Below are 12792 nucleotides of genomic sequence, written 5' to 3'. Positions count from 1 at the left end.
AAAAGTCCTTCTTCCACACTGTGTCTTCCGCAGGTTCTCCAGGATCTTTGAGTGCTTCACATTATCGAAAGCGCCCTTGAGATCTAGGGCTAAGATGGCTCTGCTACTGCGTTTGTTGGGTGGGTCAATAACTTCCATCTTGAGCTGCAGCAGTACGTCTTGCGTGGATAGGCGCTCTCTGAAGCCAAACATGGTGTGGGGCATGTAATCGTTTTCCTCCAAATACGCTGAAAGTCTGGCATGCACTGCTTTCTCCATCAGCTTGCCGGCACATGACGTGAGCGAAATCGGACGGAGGTTGTTAATATTTACCTCTTTGCCCGGCTTAGGGATAAAGCTGACGTCTGCCGATTTCCACGCCAGGGGCAGCTTGCCAGCTCTCCAGCACTCATTGATATAATCCGTCAGCTGGCCTAGCATCTTCTTGTTCATGTTGGCGAGCAAGCCGACTGTAACTTTGTCCTGTCCTGGCGTCGTACCTCTTCTCATGGTTAGTAGCGCCGCCTGTATTTCTTCTACTTCGAAGTCTCTGTCGAGTTCTGGATTATCTTTGCCTTCATACTGCAACACAGGCTCGTCATCTTTGGTCGTACAGAGGTATTTGCTCGTCAGGGCTGCCACCAGCTGCTCATCCGTACCCTCATAGCCGTGGAGGGCTCTCTTGAGGTTCCGCTGCTGCTCTCCACTCGTCTTGCTGGGTTCGATGAGGCATCGCAGTAGGCTCCACGTAGACTTGACACCAAGCCCACCTCTTAATGAGTCGCACTTGATTAGCCAGTTGTTTTTGGCTAAGGTCCACGCGTATTCCTCCGCTTGTCGTGTAATTTCAGCAATCTTGATTTTAAGCTTGCGATTGTGTTTTTGCTTTTTCCACCTTCTGGTGAGGCCTCTCCTGGCCTCCCAGAGGTGGAGAAGGTGGTTGTCGACTGCCGGGACATCCTCTGAGGTGTGCAGCGTTCTCGTGACTTTCTCTCTGGCAGCTAGAAGTGACTCAGCCCATTGCTCATAATCCTCAATAGGCGAGTCGAGCTGAGGACCCTCGGACTCTCGAAAAAGCAACCAATTCGTAAGCCGAGCTTGTCCCCTGTGTTTACGATGCTTGTTGTGGTCTAGGCAAATTCGGAGTATATAATGATCACTGCCTAAGGTTTCGTGCGTATTTTGCCACTCGCAATTTTTAACATTTTTGACTAGCGTTAAATCTGGGCATGTGTCCCTTGAAACGCTATTGCCTATTCTTGTAGGATGCTGCGGGTCCGTCAGAATAGTAAGAGCCATATCCGATATTGCTGCTGCCAATTTCCTGCCTTTTACGTTTTCGTTGTTGTAACCCCAAAGAAAGCTGTGCGCGTTAAAATCCCCCACTATAATGAGAGGCGCAGTTTTTGCAGCCTGCATTGCTTTTCGAAAAATTTCGTCAAAGACTGCTGTCCTGTGTTTAGGGCGGCTGTAAATGTTAAGTACGTACGCCCCTTTACTGGAACGAGTGTTAGGGAGGATACGAATAAACACATGTTCTATTTCAGCATTAAGTTCGAGGTCTACAGTTGAAGCCGTACTGTCTTTATGTACAAGTATGCAAGTCGAAGTGTTAGTTTGATGCGTACTGTACGACCTGAGTTTAACTGCGGCATTAACGTCCTGTAACGCGATTACATCCGGTCTCTCATCTAGACAGTCCACATAGTGTTGCAGAGATTCCCGCTTACGTTTAAAACCCCTGCAGTTCCATTGTAATATTGTTAACTTAGTTTGACGAGCCATATTGCAAACTGGAAGAGGTCAGTCCTTGTTCTTTACTCAGGTCAAGCGCATCATCAGACGCAATCTGCCTGGTGCCCATTTTTCCTGTCAATCTGGGTGTCTTAGTGCGCGAGCATTCAGCGAATTCTTGTAACTTACGGTCAATCCTAATCTCGTAAGCATGGAGTTTTGAGAGATGCGGCTCTAACATTTTTTGAATTGTCTGCTCTGTCATTCCTTGTAAGTTCTGCTCAATTTTTTTGCTTAGCGTCTCTTCAATTCTTTCTACGCTAGCCTGTAGGCTTGGTAGCATGCGACATTCCATTTTCTCGATTTCCTCTCGCATGCGCTTTTCCATGCTTTCCATCCATGAACTGAATTTATTTGTAATTGCGTCCACATCTGCGCGTGTGGTACACTCCTCTGTCGAGGGTGCAGCCGCCAACGCTACGCTGCCGCCCGACGCTCCTCGGTCGAATTCTGACATACGAGGGGGTGACTTAGTCGCACTACCTGACGGCAGCGGGGGAGGGTTGTCCTCCTCCATCGCCTGAGCTGAGGGTACCTGAAGTGCTCTAGAGTTTCCTGTATCGTTCGCTGCCGTCTTCTCTCTAAGTTGTTGTATTTCTTGTTTGAGCCTTTCGTTCTCAGCCCTAAGTCTCTCATTAGCCAACGTGAGGGGAGGGGAGGCAACCACACTGGCCCAGCTCACCTTGTTGCTGCTCGTTTTGTTCCCGGGACTGTGTTCTGGCGTACCTCATGATCAGATCCTGGTTTTGACATGTAAAAGACAATATTTTAGGTGATGCTGGGGAAATGTAACACTATAATGTGAAACTGAATTTGTGCTTTGCTCTATACATCTGTCTTGCCGCTAAGATGCTCACATCACCGTAAATCACAACGAGGGTCATATAACGTAATACAATTCCAATATCCTTTCATTCCGTTCTCCTGACGTCCATGCGTAACCGCCGACGCAAGCATTGGGCAGTCACCCACAGGTTTGTCTGAACAGACCAATAAAACGCTATTCTTGTTCATATAGCGCTTTCATTTGCTTGAAGAACTAATAACATTGCCTACACTGAGCGGCTTCTCTTACCTAATTGGCTGACAAGAGGCGAGAAGCAAGCTCAAGTGGAAAGGGATTCGATGGGGTGGAGCCACTGCACTGAATATTGAGAACCGGATCAAGAGGCGGGTGTCTGCGTCTGCGATTGGTCCGCTTTCGCTTACTTAGCTGGCGCTGGCTGGTCGAAAATCACGGCGGCATGCCACGGAAGCTTAAGAATGACACTAAAACGGATCCTCGGCGAACAAGAGTTGGCAGAACGCGGTCGTAAACGTTGCTAAAGTGCTCGAAAACATTACACTGTCACGCAAAGCGTTTTAATAAACGCAAGGAAACCAATGCTCTCGGGCAGGTGCGAGTAACGAGTGCCTCAGCCATCGGCAGCAGCCATCTTTTATTCCTTTCGGAACGGGGCGGCCTGCGGCTATACAGAAGAAAATTCAGTTTTGTTCGGAGTTTTATTCGGCATATTAGCGCACCTTGAACGCGTACACGTCACTTTGACGCGGCGACCTTTTGCTGTTTTGTGACGCCGTGTGACCGGCAGATGAAGCGGGTGCAGCCCGAAAACTTTTGACCAAAAGCCGAGGGCTAACTGTGAGATGGCGTCGAAACAGAAATAACTGTTTTTCGTTTGTTCGGTCCCATCATGCATAATAAGTGTGTACATATCATATCAGATGGGAAGCAATCGATGTTTTCGTGAAGTCGCTTGACAGAGAAGTGAATTGGAGGTGGTCTAAAAAAAAGTTTTTACCAATCGCGGAGGGCTGATTCCAGAATTGGAATAGAGAAGTTTGGAATAGTTTTACGTTATAGCGCCCCAAGCTGCAGATTAAAAATAGCAAACGTGCCGCTTTGGCACTACGTTTTCGTTCATCTGTTTATTTAAACCTTCGTAAGTTGAATGTCCCATATTCAATACCTTTAGTAGTAAACAAATTTGGCATGGATAATTGTATAGAATCGTAAACATTTCCAAGGGCCTCCTAAAAGCAAAAGCATAACTGTGCACGTTCCATGACTGTTCCAGTCTTTCATTGAACACACAAATATTCGCCACCAGGTCAGCTTATAAACATGTGTAAGCTGAACTGTCATCTTTTCAAGGGAAGATGTGGTTATAAGCACGCTTGGCAGAAATAACGGCAGTAAAAGGCAGTTAACGAGTGATGGAAGTCGCCAAGTGTAGACGGACATACAAACAGAGATGTTTCTAACATTGCTGCGCAATGCACATTCGTGAAACTGCAGAGACTGAAAACACGCTCTGGGCGTTTTTTGGCGCAGCATACGGATGATTCCCAATCCGACGAGCGCCATGGCACTTCCGGTCCTCGTGAACCTGGTGTACACGGCCTGGCTGCGCGTGCTGACATCGAAGCCGATGGCGAACATTAATGCCACTGTCACTTACCTAAAGATCAAAAATGTACATCCTATGCAGCAAATTTTTACCACAAAATTCTTCTCTTTGTTATACTGGCTCATGGCGCCGGCTATGACGTACTCGTTGGCCTTCGGTGCCTACGGCTCGTTCCCTGCTGCCGAGCGGTTGAGCGGAGCTCGAGACGTGCAGCTGATGACGGGGATCTCGGGCCTCGAGTTCATCTTCGCCCACTTCGTATTCGATTTCATCTACCACGTCCTCTTCTGTGTGTTGTGGTGCGCCATCCTGTTCAGCCTCAGCTCCTACTCTGCGGCCACATTCGGTAGGTGTGCACTGCGCGTGGGTTCCTTTGCGAAACCATGCGAACTATAACTCCCTACGTCGACGCATCCGTAGTTGCGTTAACTAACCGCACAAATCCCAACGCGCACGATTCGAGCGCGACAGCAATAACGCGTACGCTGGAGGAAGATTCGTGTTGATAGTGTCACTGGGCACGTGACCGTCGTCGTGCTGTTCAGCTGAATGCGCATGCGCGGTCCGCGCGCGAAGCATTACTTGGTCTCGCCAGACGCCGACTGCGTTTCCATGCAAAAACCACGTGTGAGGGGAAGTGGGTGCGCTGACTCACGTTTGAGCAAATTTTGAGCCCGCACCTCACGTATGCGCAAAGCGTGCTTCCCACCAGTCGTGGCTCATTAGCTCCTTTTTTCAGGGAAATAAAGCATTAAACACCCCATGTAGTAGAAAATTCAGCGTAGACTTGTCGCATCCGGTACCGACCGTCTTGGGCGAGAAAAATGAATCCGCCCCACGCATAATCAATCACGCAGGCGCTGCGTGTAGCGTAGAGGCGTTACTGAACTAATTGAATTTCTCGAAGTAAAATGCGTGAAAAATTTCTTTGCAGTTCCGATCGACCTCATGCGGAGCTTTGCCGCAGTCGGGGTAGACTGGCGAAAAAGAAAGCAATATTTGTCAAGATGTCCCAAACAGTGACAATAGCAGTATGCCACCGGACAAGGTCAATGTTCACGGACAGCTAGGAATGCATTCATGTTCAAACACCAAGCGCTGTGGTATGCGCACCATGTAAAATGTCAAGGGCAGTAGCAGAGTGTTAGCTAGCATGCGCGCATCGGTGATAGTCGCCTTTTCACAGCACAGATGCTCTTTGAAGCCGACCGTTGTTAAGCCGGGTATTATCTTTATCACGCCACTATAGAGCTGCCTACGGTGCGTGACTGAAGGGACCGCGTGTCTACGTCAAGAACGCGCATGTTAAGTTTTTGTCTCGACTAAGCGCAATAGTGTGCAAAGCTTGTGAAAAATGGTCCTCGGCGCGGCTAGGGATCCGTGTGCAGTTACTGGTTGCGTCAAACCTATGAATGGCCTTTTCTCTAATACAAATTGCTGGAATATTTTATTCTCTGGCGTCTGTGAGCGCCTCCTTTGGAATATCTGTCACGTGCTCTTTGCTGAGAGACCTGATAAAAACGGGGCCTATTCGGTGTGCAGTCTTGTTGGTGAAATATGTTGGCAGTCTTGTTGGTGACGTCGTTTCCCTGCGCGCCATTGTTACAATTTTCCGTGTTTCTGATACGGCTGAGGTGTCAGGATCAGCTGGCCCTTAACACAGTTCTGATTACTCTGTAGATTGGGTCGCATGCAATGTCTCGTTTACGTCAGATAAGGTTGCAAAATGACGGCATTTGTAAGCCCAGGTGCGTTCCGTGGTGGTTAGGGGAGCCGGAGTGACACGTGCCGGGTATAGCAGGCTCACGAGGTCGACACATAAAAACACAGGCTCACGATATACACACATAAAAAAGATTATTTTATATAATGCCCTAACGACCTAAGTGCAGAAGAGCTTCTGATATGCGCACTGAGGACTTCTGAAATACTCAGAGATATTGGACAAAACTGCACGACGTGTATGACATAGTCATGACAACTAAAGAAAAAGGAAATTCACTGGTAATGGCAAGAACAGTGACATGCAAGTTACCTAAAAATACAATAGAATGCTAAGATTGTTTATTGACAGCCATATCACACAAAGAAGAACACGAACTTAACTATATACCTGCACAAAAGTATATGAAATGCGTCTCATGTTTATTACTACGGAATAAAATGAAAAACGCATGGCAGAACCAAAATACCATTGTACTAAAAACGAAAAAAAACACATTTTCACATTTCGCATTTCGCCACAACTTGAGTAACGGCGGCAAGGAGGAGCAGGAGGTAGTCAGCTTTTGCAGGAGCACATAGACAACATTCGCAGAACGGCCTATTCCTGAAACAAAGGACTGGCGAAATACGCCGACAACCAGACTTTTCTTTCACCACAAATACAGTGCTTAGCAGTAAAATTACGTCACTTGAGGTCAGTGAACTACTGGGCTAGATTGTTATCCGACATAATAAACGAGTTTTGCGCCAAAACCACACACACAACAAAGAGCCCATGTTGTCTCCTTTCTTGTGTGTGTGGATTCGGCGCAAAACTCGCCTATTAGTTTACTTGGGGCACTACGTCATACCTATGGGCACTCCTTTGTGTAATAAACACGAAATGCAGAAAGCTGCATATAGGACACTTGCAATGCTCATGCTTTCAAGAAAAAGAAAGTGATCATGCCTACACATGAAAGCTCTTCGCGCAGTTTTCCCGTGGGCAATCACTGAGATAATAAATAAACAGGAACAGTAATTTTTCAGCTTTTAGTACGTTTGTAGAACGGGGACACACAAAGAAAAGCGCTGAGAGTGGAATGGAAAGCTGGGCGAGTTACTGAAGTTGCAAAATGTGACTCGGCACAGAAAAATACAACTCATAGACCCGGTGACAATGCGGAGGAACATCCAATTGTCAGCTTTCTCTATCGCTAAGAGGGAAGTGTAGCACAGTGAAGGCGCAACGACGTCCGGAGAATCATGAAGTATACACATGCACAGGGCCGTGTTCGTGCGCCGCAAAATTGCCCACGCCGGTCCAGGCACAGAAGCCCAAGCTTCCCGATAACAGCAGATAACGAAACATGCAACTTCATGCAGCGGACTAAGCTGGCGCCGGGCCGGAGGGTGCGCGCGCAGACAGCAGAAGGTGAGGGGGTTCTGAGGGAGGGCAAGGGGATAGTATTTGAGAGGAAGGGTGAAAGGACACCGCCTCCTAGATCGCTGCGCACGAGCGCGCGCCCGTCCAGGAGGTCGTGCAAGTGAAGCGGATTTACTTTCCCGCCCTCCTGAAGGATGGCGCCACTTACCTCTGCCACCGAAGCGACGGTGCTTCCGGGGCCGGCGCCAAGCGCATGCACCTTTTGTTGGATCAGCCCTACCGGTTCGACTCACATCGCAATTGCGGGGGATTTCAAGACAGTTGTGTCTTTGCCAGACGGAAAGTAGTTCGTGGCGTTTCTCTTGGAAAGGTTCTGCATTCAGTGTTACAGAAACATCAGTGTATCCACGACACGTCATCGGTCGTGTATAGCCGTCACATTGGCCAAGAACCTTTCCAGTGTCCCCACAGAGCGACTGGCCGTATATCATAGAGATCATAAAGTCATAGCCACCTTGTTAACCACATAATAAATCGAATAAAGCAAAAAGAAAACTAGCTTGAACATAAAAAAGCACCGTGTATGCAATTTCTTAAAACACAAAAAATACATGAAGATAACGAAATGTAATGTAGTATGTGTCTTTCTACTTCAATTAACATATTTATTTTAAACACATTGATTATTTTAAACACATTGATCACAACATATACAGCTGCGCTGGCCAATGATTTTCACAGAGTTTAATGGCTCTGAAATTTTGTTCCCTTTCAGGGGGATTGCATTTCACCCAGAAACGTCTTAATGCTATCGCTATGCTCAAAACGCGCCTGTATAATTGCAACACACTGGAATGTTATCGATGGTTCCGTGCGTTCTTTGTGGCCACCGAAGCTTGTATAATCTGAATGTAAATGCGACGCGAATCGTGAAGTAGTTTCTGGAAGACAGGCGCGCGCAGCGATAACCCTGGAAGCTTCAATGACTCTTGTATAAAAGACAACGCCTTTAACTGGCAGAACAGGTTTTCACCTGATAGCGTTGAGGAGCCCGCGTCGCAAAAAATCCAGCGTCGGCGTCAGACGTCGTTTCGACAAAAAGATTTTTGAGCCACCCGCACCCAGGCCACCCGCCTGACGCAAAGAATTTACTGAATTGAATTTCACAAGCTAAGATACGCGGAAAAATTATAGACTAGCAGATACACACAACCTACAGACATGAGAGCTCTCGGACTGTAATTTCACTACACGAGAAAACATAATTCTGGTACGCGAAAACTCAAAGAAAGCCCTTTGCTAGCGCTTCTTCAATTCACATACGGCCACGGCGTCCGCCATTTTCGAGGATCGACGACTGTGTTCGCCGCTATCGTTGGTCTTTCACCATAGTCAGTTTTTGAGGGCACATGTTCGCCCAAGTAGATAAAAGAAAAAACTGCTGGAGTGAAAGTCTAGTGATAGTCTATACCAGCCTATGGGCTCGGGTTAACTCGGTGGCGGCCATCTTGCAGGGGTCAAGAATCGGCCTGCCAAGAGCTTCGCAGCGCTGCTCGCCGACTTCGCCAGTGGTTTTTAATTGCTTAACCGGTATTAAAGTTGTAATGTAACACTGTGGACTATGAGGCGAGCCATACCTGAGGTCTCAGGATCGCAGATATTCGATTAGACGGGCATTTTTCCATGTTATCGGCATCAATATGTAGCCGCCGCAAAGTAGAAAAAAAATGCGCAATAAATATAGCTTATTCACCCTCTCTAATGCAATGCAGAAATCGATCAGTCATGAAATCTGTCGAGCAAAACAATGAAAAACTGAAAATATAGTGCGAGAAATAGCAGTACATGCAACAAACCTAACTATTCATTATTATCTTATTAATTATGAGGTCTTGCCGGTGCTTTAGCATTCTCATTTCATGGAGGGTCTTTGGAAAATTGGTGGCAGACGTTTCGCTTTATCCCGAAATATCAAATTTTTTGTTATTCTATACCAAGGCAATGCTAATATGCAACGATATTAAAAAGAGAAGGACAACGACAACATCTCACCTGCTTCGTTATCAACCTTCCTAAAAAGACTCACTCGCCATCCCGAATATGCGGAAGTGAATGGCCAGCGAAGCTGGTAGAAAACCACTCAAATGCCGTCGACGGGGACATGAAACGTTTCACTGCTTTGCCTAGTCTAAGCACGACACCGTTGTTGAGCATTACAATTTCGCACTCCTGGACGCTCATCGTATTCACGCATTTCTTTTGGATTTCTTGCGTTCTAGCCATAGCGGTATTGCAATGAGCTGAATGAGTTCGCAGACAGGTCCCGCTTTTATATATGAAGTTTGGTGACGTCACACGCTGATTCGTAGGCTGTTCTTGCCCTTTTCCCACCGGAGCAGCTTATGCAGCTGGAATCTTTTCGGGGAAACACCCGCGGGGAGAAGGAACATGCTTCGCATTGTTCACAGGCGCCTAATCACTCATCATGTGGTTTCGAGGCTTGTTTTGTTGTTTTCTTTATTGAACTGGATACTGAGGTGTGTGTTGTATGCCTGATCGCAAAGGTGATATGTCTTTCTTTTTGGTGAGGGGCACGAAATACCGCGACCAACGAGAGGCTAACACATTCGATATAACACGCCAGAGGGCGCTAGCACATTTTGGGATCCGTACAACACCGCGCACGGCAAGATACCACGCGCCGAAGCACAGGAACTACGGCGACTAGCGTGCTTTTCCACCCCGCAAGGTGGTGACGCGGCAGCTGCACTTCACGGACGCTCCCTCAACTCCAGCTCTTTTCCTTTAACCTTCCTGGGTTCGCCAAATAAAACACTAGTTTCATCGTTCCCAGTTTTGCTGCTTTCTTCACCGTCACTACTACGCGACAATATGATTAGTGACAGTGAACTGGAATCATAATGCGTAGATGTACAGAGTAATAAATATCGATTGGAACTTACCCGCCAGGCATTACCACGATATGCCAGCAGCTAAGTGCTATCCTTGAAAAGCTTACTATCATTGCCAACTAGCGTCCACTAACGCAAGGAACCGAAATTCAATATCAACTGCGAATCATAACAAAAAAGGCAAAGAAGCACCAAATGAAAACGCTAGATATTAGACCGAATTAATTCGATGACCGTTTTATGCGCGGGAATATATGACTGTTGTGTACAAGATAGCCGCCCGAAGGTAGCTCTGGTGCTCCTCAGTTTGTAATTACCGCACCAAAATATAGAACTGGTCGTAATCCTCACGTGACTTCCCTCTCGGCCACACGCTGTGAATGAGTCAGTGTTACCGCCACATGAGATGTGTTGCAGCCAAATATAGGTGGTTCTATACCGGTTTTTCATGTTCATCAATTTCGTGCTTACAGAAGCTGTGTTATTGCTGCACACAACAAAGTTTCAGTAAAAGAAGCCTCATCTTTCATTATTGCTCGAGGTAATGTGGAGCGAGTGATGATAGGCTTAACGTTAACAGACAGGAAGACAGCGCTGTGTATTTGAGACCAAAAGAGGGCAGCCGCTATTCTAGATGAGACTACCAGATAATGAAAAGAAGTTTAGCAGGCAATGTGATGCACAAAGCAGGCACCGCCTAGGCTAATATGTTCGCAGAACTGTTGCCGGGCAAAAGGGAACGCAACCGAAAAATGCAGAATTCTTGGAGTCATAGCACTAAACATTTCCCGGCATACGAAGCAGTAAATACTATCGCAAGAAAGGATAAATTTAATAATCCTGGTGAGGACCTTCGTCTTGCAGCTATGCGCATCAAGTAGGATGGCGATTATAATAAATCATGGCTGTGTTCTTAATGGATATGTTTTTCTTTCTCGTCTAGGGCTCCTCATGCTTGCATTTGTGTCCTTGGCACCAGAAATGATTGGCTTTGCCTACCTGTTCGCGGAAAATGCAGAGTCTCCTGGTTCGGCGGTCACAAGGATTTTCTTGGCACTCTACATTGGAGGTAAGCAGCAAAACCATTTACAGGTCAGTGGCACCACTTGAAAACTCAACTTGTGGTGCAAGCAGATCCTCTACGTGATAGCTACATAATAATGTAAATTAAATACGCTATTTCAAGCATTGTGGCAACAAGTGCAACCGTTTATCATTTGTATCCGTAGAAGTAACTGATAGATCCGCTTTTTATTTTGTCTATTGTCTGTAGTTACGCACATACTGATTCGATTGCCCGGTATAGTCTGCGTTTTAATTCAAACGATTTTCTCAATGCTGCAAACGCTTTTCTATACTGTGTGTCCCAGCTAACGTTAGCCAAGTTGGTAAGCAAAAATGATGAAAAAGACACGGTGCGTACTGCAGTTATGAAACCTCCTGTGTTCCTTCGTAGCAGGTGTGACATCTGAGCACCCCTAGTTATAATTAACGAATCATCATCATCATCAGCCTGGTTACTCCCACTGCAGGGCAAAGGCCTCTCCCATACTTCTCCAACAACCCCGGTCATGTACTAATTGTGGTCATGTCGTCCCTGCAAACTTCTTAATCTCATCCGCCCACCTAACTTTCTGCCGCGCCCTGCTACGTTTCCCTTCCCTTGGAATCCAGTCCGTAACTCTTAATGACTATCGTTAATCTTCCCTCCTGATTACATGTCCTGCCCATGCCCATTTCTTTTTCTTGATTTCAACGAAGATGTCATTAACTCGCGTTTGTTCCCTCACCCAATCTGCTCTTTTCTTATCCTTTAAAGTTACGCCCATCATTCTTCTGTCTATAGCTCGTTGCGTCGTCCTCAATTTCAGCAGAACTCTTTCCGTAAGCCTCCAGGTTTCTGCCCATACGTGAGAAATGGTAAGGCACAGCTGTTATACACTTTTCTCTTGAGAGATAGTGGCAACCTGCTGTTCATGATCTGAGAATGCCTGCTGAACGCACCCCAGCCCATTCTTATTCTTCTGATTATTTCCGTCTCATGATCCGGATCCACCGTTACTATCTGCCCTAAGTAGATGTGTTCCCGTACCACTTCCAGTGCTTCGCTACCTATTGTAAATTGCTGTTCTCTTCCGAGACTGTTAAACATTACTTTAGTTTTCTGCAGATTAATTTTTAGACCCACTCTTCTGCTTTGCGTCTCCAGGTCAGTGAGCATGCATTGCACTTTGTCCCGTGATTTACTAAGCAACGCAATATCATCAGTGAATCGCAAGTTACTAGGGTATTCTCCATTAACTTTTATCCCCAATTCTTCTCAATTCAGGACTCTGAATACCTCCTGTAAAGAATATTGGAGTTCTACGCACGAAAACTACGATTTCATTATTTTGCATGCTTCAGTGAGGGAGCCTGGAATAATTTTCATGGCATGGGACTCTTTAACGTCGGCTGTGCAAGCCTAAGAACGATATTTTTTATGGTGTCTTTCTGCCATATTTTTCTATAATACTTAGGATAACGCTGTAGTGGGGCACCCTATGTTTGCAATCGCAGCACAGAGGTTTATTTAACGTTAGTACAGCGCTTGCGTAGCAGAACG

General features: G+C 46.5%; 1 protein-coding gene across 1 annotated transcript in view; it reads left to right on the top strand.

Moving 5' to 3' along the window:
* LOC135897950 (phospholipid-transporting ATPase ABCA3-like) overlaps positions 1–12792 on the top strand; it is a 162000-nt gene that overhangs the window by 115500 nt on the left and 33708 nt on the right. The window contains exons 18-19 of the mRNA XM_065426664.1: positions 4109–4530; positions 11131–11256. Coding sequence (XP_065282736.1) covers positions 4109–4530; positions 11131–11256 — 548 coding nt within the window. The remainder of the gene's footprint in view (positions 1–4108; positions 4531–11130; positions 11257–12792) is intronic.

This window comes from Dermacentor albipictus, chromosome 10 (genome assembly GCF_038994185.2).
Source record: "Dermacentor albipictus isolate Rhodes 1998 colony chromosome 10, USDA_Dalb.pri_finalv2, whole genome shotgun sequence".
NCBI lineage: Eukaryota > Metazoa > Arthropoda > Arachnida > Ixodida > Ixodidae > Dermacentor > Dermacentor albipictus.
Note: the sequence above shows the minus strand (reverse complement) of the source record. Positions and strands in the feature narration are given on the sequence as shown.